This window comes from Sebastes umbrosus, chromosome 15 (genome assembly GCF_015220745.1).
Source record: "Sebastes umbrosus isolate fSebUmb1 chromosome 15, fSebUmb1.pri, whole genome shotgun sequence".
NCBI lineage: Eukaryota > Metazoa > Chordata > Actinopteri > Perciformes > Sebastidae > Sebastes > Sebastes umbrosus.
In genome coordinates, this window is record NC_051283.1 from 24,058,755 (window position 1) to 24,082,650 (window position 23,896).

Here is a 23,896-nt window from a genome sequence, read left to right on the forward strand (position 1 = left end):
TTGAAATGTTTCATATAAATAACATTAGCCTTTCCTGTTACCTGCTACCAGCCATAAACCTGCATACATAATGAAGCAGTGCAGTAACCTTTACACTGATCAAACAGCCTGGTGCCCGGACAACAAAATGTTTCAATGCAATGTATTTGCACTTTTTATAAAAGACCATTTAAGGAAAAGAAATACAAATTAGCTTAGCCAATAAACGCATTGACACTGTATGTTGAATTAGTGTATTCAGTGAATATTCTACTGTATGTATCTGTCTGTCTAATAAACCAAATAAGTAAATAAAAGCCACATCAACGAAGTTAGCTGTTACTGATGAGCATTGAGTTTTTGAGTGATTCTCATAAAAAGATTGTAAGAGATACTCTGGCTGCTGTAAAATATCATGCCCGTGAGAAAAAAAAGCGTCATATGCAATGTTTAGGTGACCAAATTGTCAAGGGCTGGAGACTAGGGACATTTACATATCAGACGTGAGGTAACCAGAATTAGGGACAGCGAGCCAGGAAATTCCACCAAAAAAAGGACTTCATTTCAGATGAACTTCCCCTTTAATCATCAAGCAGTGTATTTTAGACACACTGGATGAAACAGGCGATCAGGTCTGACTGGTAGCAGGATAAATATTAAAGAAAGATAGTTATAGGAGCACTGATTGCAGATTGAGCTCACATGTGCCTAGTTGTCTCTAAACAGCACAGGTGAGCCTGTGGCTCCTCTCAGAGCTCATCAGGATGATGGCAGACAAACAGAAACACTTTCTAACATGCAACGACATGCTAACTTGAACAAATGTATTATAGCTTAGAAGACATATGATAAAGGGAACACTTTTACTTTACAGGTTTGTCATAATTTCCTAATAACTTCCAATTAGAGAACTATGTCATTTTGTACTAATTATAGAGAAAATAGAGACACTGTTTAACTGGTCAACAATGGAGATTTTCTTTTAAGGAAATCAACACTGAACACAACCGAAACTGAAATAACAGAACGCTGTCTGTATTTTCTCTATAATTAGTACCAAATTACATAATTCTTTCCAAGAAACTGCCTAGTAAATTATTAAGGAACTATGGACCTGTAAAATAAAGTGTATAGGATGGAAAACTCAAGAACTCTTACCTGTGCTATGAGGAGGAAAGAAATGTAAAGTATACTGAGCAGACCTGTGAAATCTTTAAAAGCGCTTGTCTCTGACTCACCGATGCCATGGGGTAGACAGGTACGTAAGCCGTGCAGGGTTGCAGCTGAAGCGGGTAGCCCGGGTGGAGGTATCCCACAGGGGCGTGAGGCATGGTGCCTCCGGGGCCCTGGGTCTGGACCGTGTAGCCCTGCGGGGCCCCCTGCGGACCAAGCGGGCCGCAGTGGAACTGGGTTTCTTGGAGATATCCGTCTGAGCCCGGAGGAGGAGGCGGAGGAGGGTAGTTGGGTTGGGTGCCCGGCGCTGGCTGCATGTTGGGGTGCTGGGGCATGTTGGGGTGCTGAGGCATGTTGGGGTCTTGCGGGCCGGGGAGGTACGGAGGAGGCTGCATGGTCTGACGACCGGAGTCATCGAGACCTGAGAGAAGAAGAAGAAGAAGAAGAAGAAGAAGAAGAAGAAGAGGGAGGGAAGATGAGAAAAAAAACAGGTAGGAGAGAAATCACAAATAGAAAAAGCAGAGGAAGAACAATAAAAGAAACAGATGTAAGAGTGAAGACATGTTATCTAACTCCAGCGCTGTTACACGTTTGTCCGCATGTTGAATGTAATATGTCTTATCTCACTGTTGAGGAGAATTACACAGCTCCTCAGCAAGACTTCAAACAGCATCCACAAAGACAGAAAACCTGTGTAGTCTGTGTGCTAATGATGACAGTGATTGACATTTTCACCTCCAGAGAAGCAGAGGCCTTTTTCTCTCCTCCTCCCTTCAAAAATGATGTTCATTAGCGGTTTGAAATTTTCTGAGATTGAAAACTTCATGTGATGGTTCCTTCTTGCTTTTGAACATTTCATGCTCACACCTCCGCTCCCTTTGTGTGTGTCTAACATTGAAAATGACTGATGGGGCATCGTGTTTTCGCAGCAAGGAAGGGGCCGAGGGTACGGTAATGCAGCTCGACGGGGACATGAGGAAAGAGGAGGACGAGAAGATGGAGATGGATGGAGGTGAGGTTGGAGGAAGGAGAGCAGGAGGCAGTCGGGAGAGCACAGCAGCTGAGTGATGAGGAATGACGACTTGTGCTCGGGGACCGGCTTTACATAACAGTCCCCGACTCTGTCACAAACAGGAAGTGGACCAGAAACAGACGAGAGGGGAAAGGAGCGAGCGCGAGGGAAGGGACACCTTTAAAAGGGCACGAAGTGACGAGACGAGCAGCTTGGCAACACACCAGAGACAAAACACATGTTGGTGTTTCTCCGTTTAAAGGCTGCTGAGTCCAAAATCTGACAACATAGGACTAAACAGACAAAAGAAGCTATAGGGAGTGATGGAATTTCAGTTAAAATAGGTGACACAAGACAGTAAAATGTCTGAAACATTTCACACTGCAAACTTGTGATAAAGCAGGTGAGGCGGCAGGTTTTTCCAGTAAAAAAAAGCACCAAATTCACAAAAAAACGTACGAAACGTAGCTGCCAGAGTTGAAATGATGGCTCAAGGCTATTACTATTCACAAACAGATATCAAGTATCATTAATCAAAGTAAAATGACTCTTTAATATTTGCTTTTTGCTCCTCACTTTTTAAAGAGGATCTATTATGCGTTTGTACTTTTGCCCATTCCTTTAGTGTGTTATATAGTTTTTTGTGCATGTAAAAGGTCTGCAAAGTTACAAAGCCCACGCCAAAGGGAGTTACTCTCCACCACAGAAACACTGCTCCCGAACTGTCTGAACCGCCTTGCTTGAAGTCCTGCCTTTTCTTCCGTAACATGGTGATGTCACCAAGTAACATACTTTGCCTAGGAAATAAGCATAATAGGTCCTCTTTAATATTAACATAGCAGGTTTATGATTGAATTATACTGAGATATACATTTCAGACAAACCAGTCACTATCTTAATATATTAAGAAGTGGTTTATTACTCACTATTGATCCAGTTATAGCCATAATGTTATTACACATTCGTTGTTAATTGCTAATTATTAATCAGTAGTTTCTTACCTGTTGAATTTAAAATATTTGCCTTTACCAAAACTAATGAAAACAAATTTGTTTGTTCAAACTAAATAGAAACTATGAACAGACGTATCTCACAGGAGACATTTAGGGATGCACCAATCTGACTTTTTCAGTCCCGATACCGATAGCGATACCTAGGCTTTGGGTATCGGTCGATACCGGTGAGTACCGATCCGATATCAGTGTTTCATTAATAAGCTGTAGTTTAAACATTTTTAATGCAGCAACAAAACATAAACAGGAATTAAAATTCCAGCATATACAGTCATGTATATAGTATATACATATAGAATTGAATAGGATAGATCGGCACCATTGTCACCGATACCCTATCCAGCCATTTGAGTCAGTATATCAGCCCGATATCTGATCCGGTTATCGATACATCCCTAGAGACATTTTGACTTGCAGTAGCAGGAAAAGCACACAAGTGTAACTGATAACATCAATCATTGTTGAGCCGGCATGCACAACACTGTGCATATACCGGGATCTAGTGCATCAGTGATGCATTATGGGCCACGCAGGGTTGAGGAGACAACAGTCAGGTCTTACAGCTCCAGAACTGCAGTCTGCAGTCTCCTGTACAGTCTGCCCTTTCTTTACACTATCAATGGCAACTTTATGTGTTTCATTGTGACCTTTATTCCTTTATTCTTTACTGTAAAGCTGCAGGAATAGGCGCTTTAACATCCTGAAATAATGGAGGAGAAAACTGGAAAGACATGCCTTTTACTGTTTAGTGCACCACCACCACCACACGTTTAGGATTATTATTATTAATTAAGGCTGTCGAACACGCGCAAGTGAGGGCGTGCACGCGCACAGTATTGTGTGTGTTTGAAAGAATATAATTTCAAACACAATACTGAGCTTCATGGAGCTAAATCATTCCCACTCATCAGTAAGGTATCACATCCTATACTGTATTTAAATAGGTGATCTAGCATCCTCATTAATAACACTATACTGTAAGCCTGCTGTTGTTCTTTAATTAGCATCAGTGATGCATTATGGGCCAGGCAGGGTTGAGGAGACAACAGTCAGGTTTTACAGCTCCAAAACTGCAGTCTGCAGTCTCCTGTTCAGTCTGTCCTTTCTTTACACTATCAATGGCAACTTTATGCATTTCATTGTGACCTTTATTCCTTTATCCTTTACTGTAAAGCTGCAGGAATAGGCGCTTTAACACCCTGAAATAATGGAGGAGAAAACTGGAAAAGACTGCCTTTTTACTGTTTAGTGCACCACCACCACACGTTTAGGATTATTATTATTAATTAAGGCTGTTGTGCACGCGCAAGTGAGGGCGTGCACGCGTAGAGGACACCCACACTGGTGTCTATAGTCAGCATAGAGAGAGAGAGACATGGGCCTGTGCATAATGATCAGACACAGAGAGAAAAAAGGGAAAAAAATATATAAAATAATAATAAATACTGCAGGTGTTCATCAGTTGTTGCAGGTGTAAATTAACCCCAGGTTAGACGGAAGCAGCCGAGTGAACCATGACAACTGAGAGAATATTATTTCAAACATAATACTGAGCTTCATGGACAAAAATCATTCCCACTGACATCTGCAAGGTATCACATCCTTACTGTATTTAAATAGGTGATCTAGCATCCTCATAAATAACACTATACTGTAAATGCCTGCTGTTGTTCTTTTATTAGCATCAGTGATGCATTATGGGCCAGACAGGGTTGAGGAGACAACAGTCTCCAGCAGGTTTACAGCTCCAAAACTGCAGTCTGCAGTCTCCTGTTCAGTCTGTCCTTTCTTTACACTGTCAATGGCAACTTTATGCTTTTCATTGTGACCTTTATTTTTTTATCCTTTACTGTAAAGCTGCAGGAGTTGGTGCTTTAACATCCTGAAATAATGGAAAATTAGATAGACTGCCTTTCTGTTTAGTGCACCACCACCACCACACGTTTAGGATTATTATTATTAATTAAGGCTGTTGTGCACGCGCAAGTGAGGGCGTGCACGCGCAGAGGACACCCACACTGGTGTCTATAGTCAGCATAGAGAGAGAGAGACATGGGCCTGTGCATTATGATCAGACAGAGAGAAAAAAGGGGAAAAAATACATAATAAAGCCTATGATAAATTACAAAGTAACCTGCTGTAGGAACATAATTAAAAATTCTTAATTTTTTTTTATGCAGGAAATAAATAAATAAATGAACCTGCTTGCAAATGCAATCACATAAAGTCTGATTAATGTAATTTTTTAAACTCTCATGGATGTAATAATAGGAGGCCCTATGGTGGTGCTGCTGCTGCTGCTGCTGCTGCTGCACCCACACAGCAGAGAACAGAGAACAACGCTGTGCAGATGCAGAGCGGATGGAGAGATGTTGACAAGAGAGAGAGAGAGAGAGAGGGGGGGGGGGAGCTGGGAGAGAAAGAAAAAAAAAAGATCTCGTCATCCTGATATGGATCCGTGGATCAAGCAAAAAAAAAAAAATCTCCATTCAAAAAAAAAAAAAATCCTCCTCACATCTCAATTAGAAGTGGTCGCCAATTAAGCTTCAAATAATACACAATTAAAAACAACCTCACCGTGTTTTTCCGACGACATGCTCAATTCTTCCGATCCTCCTGATGTGTTTATACTCCCAAGCTGATGATGATGGGTGAGAAAATATATCCTCCTCCTCCTATTCGTGCACGATGATGCAGACTTTTTACTCCAAACAAGCCATCCTTCAAGATGTCTTCATCTTGGAAAAAACACCTTTTCTTATTCTAATTATAATAATAACTTGTGTTTTAAAGTGTTGCAGCGCTCAGTATCCCTCCTCTCCTCTCCTCTCCTCTCCCCTCTCTCTCTGTGTGTGAGGCTGCTGGTCTGATAAGGTTTCTCCACTAACGCGTCGCCGTACATTGAATTAATCAGACACAAAGCTATCGTTGTCTTAAAGTGACAGCTCAGACTACTGGAGGGAGGAAGCTGCACATGCACTGAGCTGGATGGATGGATGGATGGAGCATCCCATCATCACAGCTCCACAAAAGAGACATTTCCTTCCTCCTGTGTGACATTTAACCACCTCATGTTTTTCCTCCTTCACATGTTTTCTCCTTTAAGGGGGATGTCAAAATAAAGCTTGCACTGTTAAGAATTTCCCAGTAAAATAACAGTGAAGAACTGGCAGCAGGATTGCCTTTATGTTACTGTAAAATTAACATTATTATACTGTCTCTGAAATTTACAGCTTTTTACTGTTAATGAAAAATACATTTTTTTGTTATTAATTTCACAGTATTTTACAGTTAATTTACTGTTTAAAGATACATTATATAGCTGTTTTTCACCTTTCTTTTACATTATCTTACTGATTTGTTTTAATGCACTATTTAGGTTGTATTTTTTACATTATTTTTGCCTAGATGAATAGTCTTAGCAGGTTACAGACATAGGAATAGTCACACTAAATATAATTAAAGGCACTTATTAGGAAAAAGGCTATAATAGACTTGTTGACACTTTTCCCAAAATGTCTGTCTATAGCTGAGCACAGAATGCAAACCATAACAACATGTGAGTGAAGAACAATAAAGCTAATTCACTGATTTTACAATCATGTACAATGTACAAGCCTCACATGTGCAGATCAGGTCCCAGAATTAAAAAAATACTGCATGCAACTGTTACTGATGATACTTCAGACAGCTGATCAGCAGTAAAGGACTGTTTTTAAAGAATGCATTATAGTTCAGTTAAAAAACGGCCTATGAGCGTAATTTAAAATGTTTTCTTTTGTATTAACAGTAAAGCACTGTTTTGTTTTGTTTTTAGCAATAACAGGTTAATACTGTTGAAATCTTGCTGTAAATTAAAAGCAATTGTTTACAGTGTGGAGAATAGACTGGATATGATGCAAACATCTATCATTTCATATCATTCTGCAGACAAACATCATGTTATACAGATTTTTTTATAGACTGGATATGATGCAAACATTTGACCTAGTACTTTGTAAATCTAAACTCAAGACTTTTTTATTTAGATTGGCTTTTAATACCTAGTAGCCCGGTGACATTTCTCCTGTGCTTTTCATCTACCTTCTTATGATTTTATGATATGTTGTGTTTTTATTCATGTTATTTCTTGATGTTAATGTAAAGCACTTTGGGTACCTTTTGGTTATTGTAAAGGGTTATACAAATACATTTTGATTGATTGATTGATTGATTTTCATCATTTCATATCATTCTGCAGACAAACATCATGTTATAAACTGTAAACAATTGCTGTTAATTTACAGCAGGATTTCAACAGTATTAACCTGTTATTGCTAAAAAATAGTGCTTTACTGTTAATAAAAAAGAAAATCTGTTAAATTACGCTCTGTTTTTTAACTGAACTATAATGCATTCTTAAAAAACATCACTTTACTGCTGATCAACTGTCTAAAGTATCATCAGTAACAGTTTCATGCAGTATTTTTTTTAATTCTGGGACCTGATCTGCACATGTGAGGCTTGTACATTATACATGATTGTAAAATCAGTGAATTAGCTTTATTGTTCTTCACTCACATGTTGTTCTGGTTTGCATTCTGTGCTCAGCTATAGACAGACAATTGGGAAAGTGTCAACAAGTCTATTATAGCCTTTTTCCTAACAAGTGCCTTTAATTGTATTTAGTGTGACTATTCCTGTCTGTAACCTGCTGTCTATTCATCTAGGAGAAAAATAATGTTTATTAAAATGTATGTAAAAAAATACAACCTAAATAGTGCATTAAAACAAATCAGTAAGATAATGTAAAAGAAAGGTGAGAAACAGCTATAAAATGTATCTTTAAACAGTAAATTAACTGTAAAATATTGTGAAATTAATAAAGTTCAAACTGTATTTTTCATTAACAGTACACAGCTGTAAATTTCAGCGACAGTATAATGTTAATTTTACAGTAACATAAAGGCAACCCTGCTGCCAGTTCTTTACTGTTATTTTACTGGGAAATTCTTAATAGTGTGGATAAGATGCAAACATCTATCATTTCATATCATTCTGCAGACAAACATCATGTTATACAGATTTTTTTTATTACTGTACAATAAATTACAATCCAGGTTTAATGATTTCTGTACTTTGGTCTGTTTGTTAAAATCATTCCCTTTTTTTTAATGGTCAGGAATTTGCATGTAAACATCAACATGTTTTTGTAGGCACATACAGCACTTGTTAACTTTACCTCCCCCACACGTGTATCTCCATCTTTCTCACACCTTTCACACACAAAGAGACATTCACCCTCCTCCTCATCTTCCTCCTCCTCCTCCTCTCAGTGGGTGTAGAGGGAGGCGGTGAAGACGATGTCCCTGCGGATGGCCAGGGACGCCTTCTCCATCTTGCTCCCCAGGACGGAGTCACCCACGATGCGGGCGGCCTGTCGCACCATCTTCAGCACCTCGTCCAGCCGCTGGATGCAGCGGACCACTGTGCCCTCCTGGACGTCTGTCAGCTGGGCGATTTCTGCGAACGGCTGGAGGATGGGTGTTGGAGAGGGTGAGATAGGACATAGTGAGATGGTTTATGATGCAACACAAGCGGGAAAAAGAGTTGTGCAGATGAGGAGGTAAAGTTCTGTTTGAATGTGTCTTTACATTATGTAAAATCAAAGCATTTTAAAGAGGACCTATAATGCTTTTGTGCATGTAAAATGTCTGCAAGTAACAAAGCCCAAAGTCCATGCCAAAGGGAGTTACTCTCCCCCGCAGAAACACTGCTCCTGAACTGCCTGAAACGCCTTGCTTGAAGTCCCGCCTTTTCTTCCGTAACGTGGTGATGTCACCAAGTAACACACTTTGCATAATACCTGTCTAGCGACCTAGTTTGGCACGCCCTCAAACAAAACTAGATAGAGTGGAGCTGGAGTGGAGTCCGAAGAGTTTGGTTAGGTTGACCAATCCTAACAGAGTGGGCCAGCTGACCAATCAGAGCAGACTGTGCAGGAGCTCAAACAGAGTGTTTCAGACAGAGGGTGGGAGGAGGTGCTGCAGCACAGCAAAGAACGACACTGAAGGTTGTTTTTACTCTTCTCCGGACTGGCTTCAGCAAGAGTTTGATTGACAGATGGCTCATCCATTCACCTGCCAAGTATTTTTTGAAAGAGCCTACCCTTTTCCAAACAGATTCCAATGATGACTTCTCAGATGGTTCTGTGTAACGTCTTGTTATGTAAAATCGATTGAGTGTCCCTTTAACATGCATTTTCTCTCATCCAGATACAGATTGCATGTTAATACCAGGTGTAAACGGGGTCAAAATAAAGTGCAACAACACTGAGTTAAACCTCACCATGCCTCTGGCCCAGCAGTACACCACCTCCGTCAGGCCAAACTTGAACTGTCCAACAAACTCCTCAGCTGTCTGTGGTATCCCACAATCCCTCTGCAGCTCCCCGATACGCTTTGCCACTGACAGCACCCGATCGATGCCCTGAAAGAAAAAGACAAAGAGATGCAGTGACAGAGTGAATGAGAGCGAGAGAGAGAGAGAGAGAGAGAGAGGGAGAGAGAGAGAGAGAGAGAGAGAGAGATGGGGGAACAAATGGGAAAGTTAAGCCTGAAAGACAGTGATTTCAGTTTTACAAGCGGCCCTTTAAATGCATCACTCTCGCTTCATGGTGATGTTCAAGAAATCTGTTTTACAAACCGTACCCTGACTCGTCTGCTCTCGTATCGCAGGTCTACAGAGCGCGGGTCATCACTAATTCAGGCCCTCATAAAGCTCTTTCATGTATCGGGGGGGGGGGGGGCAGCGTTCACAACACACACTGACGCAGCAGAGGCGTTATTTGACAGAGACGGACGAGTGAATTAAAAAGCGAGAGAGTGACCGGGATGAGTCAGGTGAAGTGCCCTTATTGTCCTTTCTGCAGGGAGAGGATGTACGATGTGATAGTGAGAGCGAGTGTGTGTGAGTCACCCACGAAGGAGGCAAAGTCTGTACAGTATGTCAGTACACACACACATCACGACTGTCACTTTAATATCTTGTGTTTTTCATGAGATACAAGCGAGAGTGGGCCACTTCCTCCTTACCTCCTGCAGCGTGTTGGTGATGTGCGGCTCCACCTGCGTTTTCTGCGTGAAGACCAAACAGGACAGCAGGGCGGCGCTCTCCTCGGGCGCCAGCGGGCTCAGGACGTTCTCGAACAGCAGCTCGGTCAGCAGCAGCTCGTGGCTAGTGATCTGACAGGCCACGCGGCCCTTCAGCTGCACCGCCCCGCCGCTTTCGACGTACTGGAGGGACTGCAGCACCTGAGGCAGAGCAGCGGGGGGGGATAAACCTCTGAGTGTGTTTGGATCGAGCTGCACTCAATTAAAATACTACTCCTCTTTGAAATGGCAAAAAAAACCCTTTGTAAGCCAGACTGAATCAAATCCCATCAGACACATCGATTTGCTCAATTCACTCACAAAAAACCAACCATTTCTATCACGAACATATGGTCAAGTCACACAACAGCTTTTATCTATGCAGTCAATATCACAGGTTTATAGTCACACTGATGATCTAGGACACAGTTTCTCAATACTTGGTCCCTAAAAGTCTTAAATTCCCAGCAATTCTCTCTAGTCCACCACTTTGGTCTACATCTCAACAAATATGAAATGGATTGCCATGAAATTTGGTGGAAAAACATTCATGGCTCCCAGAGGATAAATCCTAATGACTTTGGTGATCCCTCTGACTCTTCCTCTAGCGCCACCAGCAGGCTGACATTTTTGGTTTTAAGAGAAATACCTTAACAGCTATTGGATGGATTGCCGTGGAATTTGGTTCCACATATTCATGTCCCCCCTTACAGCGAATTGTGTCAAAATAATCCGTACGTTAGCATGGCTTTAGACTCTTATTTATATATAAGAAATATCTTAATAGCTGTCTTAAATCTCCTGCAACTAGTACGCTAGCTAATAATAGGCTGGATGATTAATCGATGAGCTCCGGCTGGTGGGCGGTGCTTGGTATTTCCTCAACTGATCTCAACATGGCTGCCAGGTCACAAACGTTCTCATTTAACAGCTAAACAGTGCACTACAAGATGATTCTGGAAACATTTGAGGTGAGAAATAGGCATTACAGTAACAGAATATTGATCATATTTGATCAGCGCTGCCTAGTTTAATTGTTTGATCAGAGTTTGTGAGTGATTGACAGCTGCTCAGAGACGGCAAGGCTCCAGCTCGGCTCTGATTAGTTGTTTTCCTCTGGTTTGCGAAATCTTGCAGATGCCATTAGGAGCACCAGAGGACACGGATGCACATGATTTTTTTCAGATTACCTGTCTCATTCTCATTCGTTTTATAAAAATAACTTTTTTAAAATTATATATGCTCCATTTCTACCCACTGCTGCTTTAAGTAACTGATGCAGGACTTAGTTGTAATGTGTATTAAGGGTAAGCTAAAGGCCTAAATACAAATATAAATGCTTTAAAATCTAACTGAAATGATAAAAAAAAAAAAACTCTCTCAGAGATATGACTCAAGTTAGATTTTCAATTTAAAAAATAAAAATCCACTCTTTAGGACTGGAAAGTGAAAAGATAAAAGCGCCCTGACAGAAACAGGTCAGGACAGCGTCGAGTCAAACGTCTGATCCAAACCTTGATCCTCTGGTGGTATTCAGGCAGCAGAGACAGAGACTGGTCCGACACCAGGAACAGCAGCCGATCCAGCTCCTCCTGCACGCTCATCCTCTCCTCAACCCGAGCAAACTGAAACACACACACACACCGTGGTTAGTATACAACAGCAGGACTGCAGCACTTGACCTGATTTCAGTGCAAGAAAAAAGCCAAGAGAGGAAAACGTTGCCTATTGTACTCTCATTGACGGCACAATCTCTTGGTGAACATGTTACATAAACCCACTGAGGCCAATTACTGTATACTAACAGCTTGCATTGTAGAGCACACTGCATTAACCGCCACTTTATAATACCCACAGTGCTTCATAAAGACACAAGAAAGTGTGACTCTACTGTGATGAGAGGAGACAGTGATACTGCAAGTAAGAGCTTGTTATCTTGCAAAGTAATGAGAGAGCTTTGGTGCGTGTGAGTGTATGTGCGCGTGAGATGGCTCAAACGACACGCTGCACCCGTGAGACGGCGATGAGCTGCAGCCATGAGCCTATATGGGTAATTATAGATACAGCCGGCTCTGATTCTCACATCTTATCTCCTCAACGAGGCTGCCATGGAAGACGGGATACGCAGATACAAAAGCAGAAATCTTGTGGCGGAGTTTGATGTTATTATTGTGAAACTAGAGGAGAAATGATGGAGGGGATAAAAGGAAAGCGATGCTGAAATGCAGAGCGAGAAATGAGAGGAGGCATCAAAAGGGGGCCAATTGTTAAGTGTCTTATGTAAGATGTTAATTAGCTGCATAAATATGCAACCGCTGCACAAAAAGAATATGATGTCTTTATTAAACACACAGTGAAATGAAACACTGGCCTCCTCCTTCATCTAGATCTCAAATATATAAATAACTCCCCAAAAACAGTGCTTTGTCAGTGGTTAAACACGTTAATAACAAACACACACCTGCTCTGCGAACGTGGGCGAGTGGATGCAGTTGAACTCTCGGAGGCTGTCCTGCAGCACGCGGAGCCTCATGGAGTCCTCCACCACGTCGACGCTCTTCAGCTGGAGGTCGTTCACGGGGTCGAGGCTCGCCACGCCGCTGGGGTTGGCCTCGGCCAGTCGCAGGAGCTCCTGGGTCGCCGTGGAGATGGCTTGGCCGGGAGGGTCGAGTCTGAAGGACGACAGGGGTGAAGGAGACGATGAGTAAGAGGAGAGTGAGAAAGATAACCTGAGTGGTCTGATACAAAGACTCAAATTAACAGTTTAAGTTTTTATGATAAACATAATGGACAATAAAACATGACTGACACCAAAAACAGACAAATATACACAACACACTCCTACAAGGTAGAAAGAAAAAGCAAACACACATAATCCTTTGCTGTAATTATGTCCAGAAAATGGTCCTCACAAGGTACCAGTGTGTAAAACACCATGTGACAACCATACAGGTGGAATTACTCTTTGGATTATTTTGCATATGGGCTGGCTTGTGTTTGTTGGACTTTAAAGACTTAAAGGTGCCCTGTGGTGTTTTCTTGTGAACAAACAAAAGTTATGTATACAGTCAGTGTTTCACACCAAAATGCATGTGCTGTGTTAATTTCCTCCCTTATAAAATGTCTGCAAAGCAGATTTTTAAATCATCATATTAAATCTGATATTGTTTACATCAATGTTTACTAGCAGTCTTCTTCACTGCCTTCATTGGAGCGTACTGTGTTTCTTGGGGCTTTACCGCCATCAACTGTCAGTCAGCAGAATAGCGTGAAACCATTGGTAGGGCGTGAATCGCCGTCTGTGTGCATGTTTGTCCTCATCCTCATCATGTGCGTGATACAAACAAAACGGGGATCCATAGGACGCCTTTAAATTAAGCTCCCAAAATATGCAGCGGAGTGGCAAAACCATGAAGGTTAAATTTGTTTTTCAGGAGGTAATTATGGGGTCAGAGGCCCCCTGACAATAAATATAACGCATAGTGCAAGGTACAATGTTTATAGGTTTTAATACAGAGGCCAATCAGACCCCCAGGTTTTCCTAAATAAAGACATCAACCAAGCTCTCCCACACACCTGAACCGTGGCTGCTGCCTCTTGTTGTAGTTGTCGATGATCCTGTCTGGAATCACTTTGAGTGTTTTCACTGTGATGGCCGAGATTTCCTGAAGCTTCAGCTTCTGCACCGTGTGGCTGCAAGGGCCTGATGAAAACAAAAAGGAACACGGGAAGCATCATACGTGCTTGTACTTCTATTACCCTCACTGATACTGATACTCTGATACTCTCTGTGAAAGTCTCAAAAAAAAGACTGAAATGTAAATGTACGTCATGTCCGTCAACCGACCTTCAGGTATGAAGAGAGTGGTGTTGTAGAGGTGACGGAAAGCGTTGCTGTTGTTGTTTCCTTTTCCTTCCTCTTCCTCGTTGCCCTTTTCGCAGATGACGAGAGCCGTGAAGGTGCGATTCACAGAGACACTGGACACCTGGCGCGGGGACGAGATGGGAGTTCAAGAGACGGACGTAGGTATTACGTAGAGTTAGCTGGCTAAATAAAGATTAAATAAATAAACTACTGATAGCTATAAGAAACTTTTCATTCAGAACATCAGTACTCTAGTTTATTTTACACCAGCTGAAGACAGTATGACAGAACATTAACTTTAAATGTTCCCCATCACATCACTAAATGCAATTTCAGGCTTGGATTCAGCACAGCGGGATCCTCTACTACATATTTTCACTTTGCGGTATTTTAGAAAGCAATTAAGACAAGTACGTGTACAGTGTGATAGAGAGTGTTTATGTCTTCGTCTGCTGCTACTCTTCAAGCTTCCATTAAAAAGACACACACACACACACACACACACACACACACACACACGTACCTGTAGGATAACTCCCAGAGCGTTGAGATGCTGCTTGTTGTTCACCACCACAACTCGACCTACAGACAGAGCTTTCAGCCCGTTGACAGACTCCACAATAGCGCGCTGAAACCAGAGACAGCAGGGAGGAAATGTAGCAAGCAGCAGATTAAAACTGTAAGAGTTTGATCTTTGTTGTGTATACTGTATATATACGTATGTATGTGTTTACCTGGAGGGCCTCAGTGGTGGTTCGCAGCTCCGTCACGGTGTGGTAGTAAGGCAACATATCGGACAGCTGGCCCTCTGTGTCCAGAGGAGGCAGAGAAGAGACCATCTGCTTCAGCTGGGTGATCCTCTTCTCCTGGGTCTACAGCAGGAGGAAGAGGAGAAGAAGAAGAGAGGAAACAGAGAGCTTTTATAACACATTTGTCGCTTTTTGTTGTGACTCAGAGAAGACGGAAGAGGACATTCATTGAAATCATGAATATGCGTTAACGCGTTATTATCGCGTTACCTTTGACAGCTCTATTACCTACCTTATGTGTACAGTATAGCATTTATAATCCACCCTGTTGTGTTCTGCAGGTGTGCGTTACCTGAGTGTCCCTGTGGTTTTCAGAAAAGCTCCTCCTCATCATGTCGGTCACGCGTAGGGCTTCGACTCGCAGCAGGTTGAGGATCATCGTGTAGGTCAGTCTGAACTGGGACTGGAGGGTGGTGGGTTTACCCTGAGACAGACGAAGAGGACGGTGTTAATAAATAGAAAAGTCAGTACACAACTAAAACACCTCTGAAACCATTTCCAGGTTAAATTTATTGTTGGGTTTTGGTCTTTTCATGGGATTTATTGACAAGAAAAAAAATACTGAAAATCAACCAGACTTGCAATTTAAATTTCCTGCTGTGCAATGCTAGGTATAATAAAAAAAATACTAAATTCCCTTTTTATTACCATTTAAAACAATGTTTGCCAGTGATGATTGGGAAAGAAATGAGCAGTATCTGTATTTTAGTCAAGACGATAAGCTCCTATTAGAGATGAAGGAGATTGTTTCAGTTGAAGAGCACGTTGAATTTAAAACATTCCTCTCCAAGTGAAGGTGAGAAAAATAAAATAGCCCACTCAACTGTGCTATTAAATGTTAAATGAATAACTCGACGTGCAACACCTTCCTTGAAACACGGCCAAAACAAACAGGAGGCTCTGCTTTAAGGGATTATACATATCTTGACCTGCAGAAGGAGATTTAATACCACACCGGATGATATATAAACTAAAATGTGGCTGGTGGATGTTGAGGAGCCTCACCAGCATCATGACATGCAGATCTGCCATCTCGTGAACTCCGGCTTTGCACAGGATGATGACTGTGCCTGTGGCGTCCAGGCCTCTCCTGCCTGCTCTGCCCGCCATCTGAATATACTCACCTGAAAAGTACAAAAACATAAAAGAGGTATCAGAAACGCTGCTGTTTTTTTCCCTCAACGCCGATTCATCCTCGGAGATGAAAGTGCATAATAAATGTTGGCTCAGATGAAAGAGAGGCGACGCAGACGAGACAAGAGAACGCAGAGCAAAACCGAACCTGGCAGCAGATTTCTAAAGCCGGTCCCGTCGTGTTTCCTGATGCTGTCGAACACCACGGTCCTGGCGGGCATGTTCACCCCCATCGCAAACGTCTCGGTGGCAAACAGCACCTGAGAGATGTAGGAGGATTGTTTTAAACGAGCAGATAAAAAAAAGTGCCGGTATGTGATTTCTTCTCTCCTTCCTGCTCTTGTTTTAATGAACCGGTCGGACTCACCTTTACGAGGCCTCGTGAGAAGAGCATCTCAATGACCTCCTTCAGAATTGGCAGGATCCCGCTATGATGGACTGCTATTCCCCTCTTCAACAGGTCCCTCATGACCAAGATCTAAACATGACATACATGACATAACATAAGTGTTAGCATCACATGTTGTAGTTGACTTTATTGTTACTACAGCATTAAGAAAGGGTGGGACCAAGTCATAGGTTTTGCAAGTCACAAGATAAGTCTCAAGTCTTTGCACACATTTGAATTGTGAGTCCTAAACAAGTCCTAATGCGCTCTTCACCAAATTGAATGCCATTTCAACAACAAAGTAACTGGCGCTCAGTATCGCAACGTTAGTTCTTCGTGGTTTTCTCTTCTGTCGGATTGGTTCAAACTAAGTGGATCTGGGGAGTTAAGTGTAAGATAATCAAATGCAAGTTCCAATAATATTCACCAAAAATAAAGAGTCCAGAGTTCAACAAAAAAACAAAAAAAACACCACTTGTCGGGGATTCAGCAATAAACAACAAAAGATAGAAATACAGTTTCTTCAGTTTTTTTCCACCACAAGTAAATCTTCTTCCCAAAACAAATCAATAAAGGATCCGCTGCCTGAGGCAAATGATCATTAAATATTAATAATATTAAAAAATAAATGAATCATCCCTTCATAACAAAAGCCTGAGAGAAGAAAAAATCTTTCTGGTTCGTTACCTGAGGCAGCTGCCGGTCTCCTCCCCGGAGGCGGCTCAGGCTCTTCTGGAAGAAAGAGTGGATCTCGGCCTTCTCTACGGAGGTGGTCATGTCCATGGAGTCCAGCGAGCGGGCGTTGTCGTCGCACCGCGTCCGAGAGAAGGTGAACGCGACCACCGGCGTCTGATGCCGCTGGGACAGGAAGTGCAGGAGAGTGAGCCACACTGATCGGTCCTGGAGGGGGAAAAAAAAACACAGAGAGGGATGAGAACATGAAGCAAGAAGATGTTGTTGTTGTTGGTGATAACTCAAGGAAAGGAATTACCTGACTAGCTGTGGTGTTGTGAGAAGTACTTTTCGTGCCAAATGATTGGGCGTGTTTGCTGGTGCGCTCCTTCTTGGCATCAACGGCTGCGTAATACCTGAACAACAAACACAACGTCCTTTATGAGAAACAGCTTACTAGATTAAAATAACAAACAACTCGTGAAGTACCACACGTACCCTTTAGTGAGGAAGTTTCCTGTAGCGTCCACCAGCAGGAACATCTCTTTCTGAGTCTTGGTGCTGTTTCCGGTGTACAGATAATGCTCCAAAGGCACGGGTCTCTTCATTGTGCTGATCACGTAAATATGCTTCTTCTTTATACGACTAGGAGAAACAAGATTGATTTGGGGAAAGTGTTCAAAGATACAAAAATACAAATCAATATTAAAAGCTCTAGAGGCTCTAATTTTGACAAATTTGTCAAATGCTCTCTTAATATTGAGTAGTGCACCTACCCGATCCACTCGCTAAACTCCAGAGCGTTTGGCACTGTGGCGCTGAGGAGAATGATGCTGACGTGATCGGGAAGCATAATCAGAACCTCCTCCCACACAACCCCTCTCTGTGGAAAAAAACAAAGGGATGGGAAAAGAGGTGAGGGAAACTTTTGACTTCAACAGTAAAAATCAAACAAACGAAAGACACAGAGAGCAGCCGGGGTCGCTTCTGACCTCGGCGTCGTTGATGTAGTGGACCTCATCAAAGATCACCCACTCCAAGTCTCTGATGACCTCTGAGCCGTTGTAAAGCATGGACCTGAAAGAGAGCGAGAGCAAGAAATCTAAAAAGCTCTTTTGATTTTTATTTAAAACCATGAATGTACTATCTATAACAAAACAGCCCCGAGTACCGGAGGATCTCAGTCGTCATGATGAGACATGAAGATTCAGGACTGATCTGGACGTCGCCCGTCAGGAGTCCAACGTCTCCAAAGGTGGATTTAAAGTCTCTGAACTTCTGATTGGACAGCGCTTTGATGGGAGATGTGTAGATGGTCCTAGCAAAACACCAGATTAGAAAGAAAATCAGAATATGATTTGCACACACAGAGAATCTATCAAATAAACACAAAAGAGTAAAAAAATGTTGATACTGTTAATATACTTGGGAGTCCTACTTAATATATACTTCATTCCTCACTGTTAAAGGAACAGTGTGTAACATTTCAGGGGATCTATTAGCAGAAATGGAATATAATAGACATGACTATGTTTTAATTAGAGTGTAATCACCTGAAACTAGGAATCGTTGTCTTTTCGTTAGCTTAGAATGAACCCTTCATATCTACATAGAAATTCTCCAAGCTCTTTATCTCACTAGTCCTTTTCAAATTATCCAGTAAAAACTTCAAACATAAACTGCCCTCTTCAACTCTTACAGTAGGTGTGTTTAGCTCACCCCATGCCTGTGCACCCACACACACACACAGTGAGGGCAGAGGAAATTGATTTGTGCCAACGAATACACACCTTGTCATGTGTTTCTGCGAGAGGGCGATGGCGTATTCGGCCACCACTGTTTTGCCAGCTGATGTGTGTGCGGCTACGAACACCGAGTCGTGAGCCTCCAGCCGCAGCACACCCTGTTTCTGGAAGACGTCCAACTCAAACGGCCACTGGAGCAGAGAGACAGATGAGTTATCACAGGACGCTCAGCAGATTTTAATGTGATGATTCATCACAGAGAAACACAGAGGGCAACAAATAAATGCAGAGTGATGTTTTGAAGATTGCATATAGACAAAGAAAGATATCATATTTTTAACTGGATGATTTCTAGAAGACCAACCTTGAAAGCTGGGTTGGGGATGCGTTTGTAGAAATCATCGCAGGGTGAAGTTATGTTGACAGGGATGGCCCATTTCTTATTTTCCTCTGGGTTCACTTTTGGCTTTGATTTCTCATCTTTTCCTTTCTCCGAAGGAGTCGAAGATGACACAACATCCTGCAGACAGAGGAGGAGGACCAGATTTCAATGCAGTTAGTGTTTAGCCAGAGGCAGAGTTGGAATTTAGGTTGCAACTATTACAGTACTACTGCAGTAACACTTTTATCTCATCATGCAAACATCCAACAATAAACGTTAACTGTACATATTCTGATTCATCTGATCATTTTAAGTAAAAAATACACTACAAATCAAACTTGTCAAACTGTAAACTGCATTTTTAAATTTTGATTAATCCACACAGCTTCTAGCCAGTACTCTGTATTAGTTTGTTTTCATGAACTATATCTTCATCTCTTTCTTTTTCTTTGGTGCATTTATGACCTAATGTCACCTTTGCAGTCTCATCATGCAGTAAGTTTGAGACGACATACATTTAATGACTACAAAAAAGTCATGACTCAGTCACCAGCAATCCTCCAAGTGGCCACATCATCTCTTTTCAAAACTGTTCAATTTAACTAACATAATACTGAACTTCAATTTTTCTACATTTCTACAGTGACATCATACCGAAGGACTAATGTACAGCATCGCCCTGAAGGGGTTTATTTCACAACAATGACCCGCTAGCTGTACATTATCCCGCTTTTTACACGGCTACTTACTGAAGAAATCAATAATTCGACACAAAAACTGTCAAACTATCTAACTAAAGATGACTGTGTGAACTGCTGCTGTGATGTGATCTCAAATAAAGGGGAACAAATTAAATAAAAGTAAAAAATAAACAAGTAAAAGAAGAAATGTAAATATTCCCATCTTGATAATCATGTCAGAGGAGAAACCAAACAAGCTGCCGCACCTTTACGCCCAGGTCTTCCAGGCTGTTTGTTCTGGGTAGTTTAGGAGCTTCCTCACTTCCTTTGCCTTCCTCCTTCTCCTCTGCCTCAGGCTGCAATTCAGTGATGTCATCCAATGTGGACAGGAGGGACATGAGGTTGACCTCTGCCTTTGCTATCTTGGCATCTTTAGGATACAAATTCAAAAAATAAAAAATGTAATAATTCTCTTTTAACCCCTGTAGGATTTATTTTTTTGCATAGTAAAGTATGATATCCAACCTTTGTCAGTGAAGTCCATCCCAGCTTTAAGTCCAGGTGGAACTCTGAGTAAATCTACGAGAGAAAAATGACAAATTCAACCACAAAGAGCTGAAATAACAACAAAAGTCTCACCATTATTTTACAACACTGCTTGTCAAAATTTTAAAAAATCACCGTTCTCAAAGTCTACATCCTCCTCCAGCTCAGACTTTGTCTTGATTTGGTCCAGAGTGAGCTCCTCCATTCCTCCTGTGAAGATCACCATGGCAACAAATATTTAGAAAAACAAAGTGAAAACACCTCACTTGAAAACTAAACATCTCAACTAAAGGGACGACATTACTGAAGGGAAAATGCTTTGAATGAATCTATCTCACCGGGGCGGAACGGGTAGTTGGTGGTGCTTCCTCGAAGGCTCTCTGACGGAGGCCCGGGCTGGCGTTGTAGTGACAGCGAGTTCTTTGCTGAGAGGCCAGTGTTCTCCAGTAACACCTAGAGATGGAATAAAGACAGAACAGACACAAGAAGTAGCTAAATTAACCTTTACTCTGTTTAAAGTAACACAACGGGAGCTTTCTCTCGTCCTGACAGGATGGATGGAAGAGAATTTCTATTACAGTTTTTTAAAACAGGATGATATTATTTCCATTATTTAATTATTATTATTATTATTATTATTATATTAGTTGTTTGGTCTATAAAATATCAGAAAATAGTAAAACTTGCTCACCACAATTTCCTAAAGTGCAAGTTTACATATTGAAATTCCATTTTGTCATCTAACAGACAGTCCAAAACACAATGATATTAATTTTGCTAACATGAAAAACAAAAAGCAGCAAATAATCACATGTGAGAGGCTGGAGCAAGTTCGTACTTTTTGCTTAACAAATTACTAAAACCTAACTTGACGAAGATTAATATTCTGTCCATGGACTACTTTTTTCAGCTCTAGATGACATTATTCTTTATATACAGTTAAACTAATAACGGTACAGTGGGAGGAGAGGGCCTGTGTGTTTCTGAGCTACCTCTGTGAAGTCCAGCAGCATCCCGGTGGTTGGATCTCTGATAACAGAGAGACCGGAGTGAAGTGCAGACGGAGTGCAGTTGATTAGAGAGTCGACGTTAACTTCTCTCTGAGTCACCCTGGTGAAGACGACAACACAACAGTTATTACATCTTCTACAGATACATATAGTTGTTTCTATGAAACAAACTGAATGACTCAGATCAAACAGTAATATCTGATTTTAAACCATTCTCGTAATTTGATGAAAATCTTCACTTTATCTCCTCGGTATATAACTGAGTTATTTGTTGTTTTAACACCAGATACTGTTTGTTGTTGTTTTTTTTTTTTAAATCATCTGTTGTATTTGTCTTGCAACTAATAACTTTCATCTCCTCTACTTTCATAATCAAATTGATTCTATGAGGTATAGCATTACATTTTTAAGGCTAAAGTTGTGAAGATGAAAAAGTTATTTAGTAATGATCATATCTTATTCTTCTTTACGTCTAATTTTAATATTTATTGTTTCTGAAAAAGCGGGGAATTCAAATCATTAAAAGGGGTAAATGTATTCTATCATTTGCTATTTGCTAATGAATCTTAGAATACTGACACACGCTCCTTACATATTTGCCACTGGTTCACAAAATTATAGTTTTATCAAATGGGTAAAAAAAAAAAATGACACTGTAAATTACAGTATATGCACATTACATTGTCTATAAAATCAAGTAACCTGCACCGTCTCTAAAGCACATAATGGTGCGTATTCTCAAAATACGATTAATTATTCAAACTGTCAAGGAATGAGATTGTTTACAGGAATACGTACTTGAGAAACTTCTGGAAGGCAAAGTCTGTGTCATGTATAGGAAGCCAGGCAGCGTCCCGTAAAAACTGTTTCTCTACTTCTGTCTCCAAGCTGAGGCTGGCGGGAGGAAGTCCATGGGGGAGCTGTGGTGGTGAGACAAGTTTAGATCAGGTATTCAGATACTGTTAGTGAGCCAGCAGATGTTAATCCATGTAACCGTTAAATCCCAGGTGTGATTCCTGTATCCCAAATTAATTAATGTAATTTTCCCCCCATGATTACTGCCAACTATCTACTTAACTAAAGTCTATCTGTTCAAAAGTATCTTATTCATCTAACTATCTGCAAAATGACACAAAAATAATAAAATTCAAACCAAATTTGCAAACACATTTATTTATAACCACAAAGGTATGGACACATTTTGGTTACTTTATTTGTATTAATAATTATAAGAATAATAATAATAAAAAGAAGAAGAAGAAGAAGAATTATGGTAATAATAATAATAATAATAATAATAATAATAATAAGTTAAATGTAACTGATAGTAACATTTAATTAAAAAAAATAACAATACAAAAATGAAAAAAAAAGCAGTGTATGTGAATGACATCAGCTGACAGGAAGTAAACATGGACCGATAGTGTTGCTTAGCAACGCAATTCCGTTGCAATTCCGTTGAAATGCACTACAACGGAGCGTTTAAGACAGAGGGTGAATACAGGTATATTCAGGCAGACAGTATGAGGAAAATAAAGTTGTTTTTTTAACATTACAGCATGTAAACATGTTCTAGTAGAAACACAAAATTCAAGTATGAAACTGAAAATGAGCATGATATGGGACCTTTAAAGTAAGTGCATCAAATGAAATGTACACAGTAGTCCTCCTGCTGCTGCTGCTGCATACTCACTGTGCTCTGTGGAGGTAAAGGCTGGTCAGGTAAAGGGTGTGTGATGAGCTCAAACCTGCCAGAGCATCCCATCTCCAGCAGGGACAGCGGTAGCTCCATGGGGCCCGCGGGGGGCACATCTGCACAGAGAAAACAACACAAAGAGCATGAATGGACTAAACAAACAAACACAATAAGGCTAATAATGCAGGGAGGCTGCAGCCAGGAAGATGCACCCAATGCACGCTAATGCTAACTCTTTGATTGTCTGTATGCATTCAAGAAAGGCATAATAGACATTAAAACAGCTATTATAAATAGCTAAATATAAGATATATATATATATAAGCCATGAGGCTGCTGAATGGAGCACTGATTGACAGCTATATTAGCCACATCATCATCATCATCATCATCATCACATAATCTACCTCAGTGAGCGGTGTTAGCAAGATGAACCACATTTCAATATAAATATAACTATGCAAGCTGACTATATACATTAAATAAACCACAACATACTTATTCTGTCCATGTCTCTACTCCCAACAGTGAAAGATAAAAGTTGCCACCAACTAGTTCCTCATGTCGCACCGGAAGTTGTTAAGATTGATAAGCGGAAGTGGCTACTAAACTAAACTAGCTGCGATATATAAAAAAATAAAATAAAATAAAAAATAAACCGT

General features: G+C 40.9%; 2 protein-coding genes across 2 annotated transcripts in view; both read right to left on the reverse strand.

The window, feature by feature from the left end:
* prrt1 (proline-rich transmembrane protein 1) overlaps positions 1–6,084 on the reverse strand; it is a 10,872-nt gene extending 4,788 nt beyond the window's left edge. The window contains exons 1-2 of the mRNA XM_037795189.1: positions 5,755–6,084; positions 1,218–1,573 (exon numbers count right to left, since the gene is read on the reverse strand). Of these exons, the coding sequence (XP_037651117.1) occupies positions 1,218–1,573; positions 5,755–5,773 (375 nt within the window). The 5' untranslated portion in view covers positions 5,774–6,084. The remainder of the gene's footprint in view (positions 1–1,217; positions 1,574–5,754) is intronic.
* Positions 6,085–8,227: 2,143 nt separating this feature from the next.
* skiv2l (SKI2 homolog, superkiller viralicidic activity 2-like) lies at positions 8,228–23,893 on the reverse strand. The gene is made up of 29 exons (XM_037794455.1): positions 23,733–23,893; positions 23,232–23,350; positions 22,337–22,458; positions 21,521–21,638; positions 20,867–20,981; positions 20,664–20,738; positions 20,508–20,561; positions 20,249–20,412; positions 19,285–19,440; positions 18,966–19,111; positions 18,347–18,493; positions 18,168–18,252; positions 17,952–18,058; positions 17,674–17,820; positions 17,495–17,591; positions 17,191–17,403; positions 16,483–16,593; positions 16,264–16,375; positions 15,987–16,105; positions 15,274–15,405; positions 14,907–15,044; positions 14,696–14,800; positions 14,155–14,293; positions 13,884–14,010; positions 12,769–12,979; positions 11,822–11,932; positions 10,251–10,469; positions 9,505–9,645; positions 8,228–8,689 (listed from the first exon to the last, which is right to left on the reverse strand). Exons 1-29 carry the CDS (start codon positions 23,743–23,745, stop codon positions 8,489–8,491), a joined length of 3,744 nt encoding a protein of 1,247 aa, XP_037650383.1. The 5' UTR covers positions 23,746–23,893; the 3' UTR covers positions 8,228–8,488.
* Positions 23,894–23,896: the final 3 nt, after the last annotated feature.

Coding starts and splice junctions, on each gene's coding strand:
- skiv2l (XM_037794455.1), bottom strand. Junction 18,494..18,965: donor TCGCAGAAACACATGACAAG/GTGTGTATTCGT, acceptor GTGTTTTGCTAG/GACCATCTACACATCTCCCA. Junction 18,059..18,167: donor ACTACATCAACGACGCCGAG/GTCAGAAGCGAC, acceptor TTTTTTCCACAG/AGAGGGGTTGTGTGGGAGGA.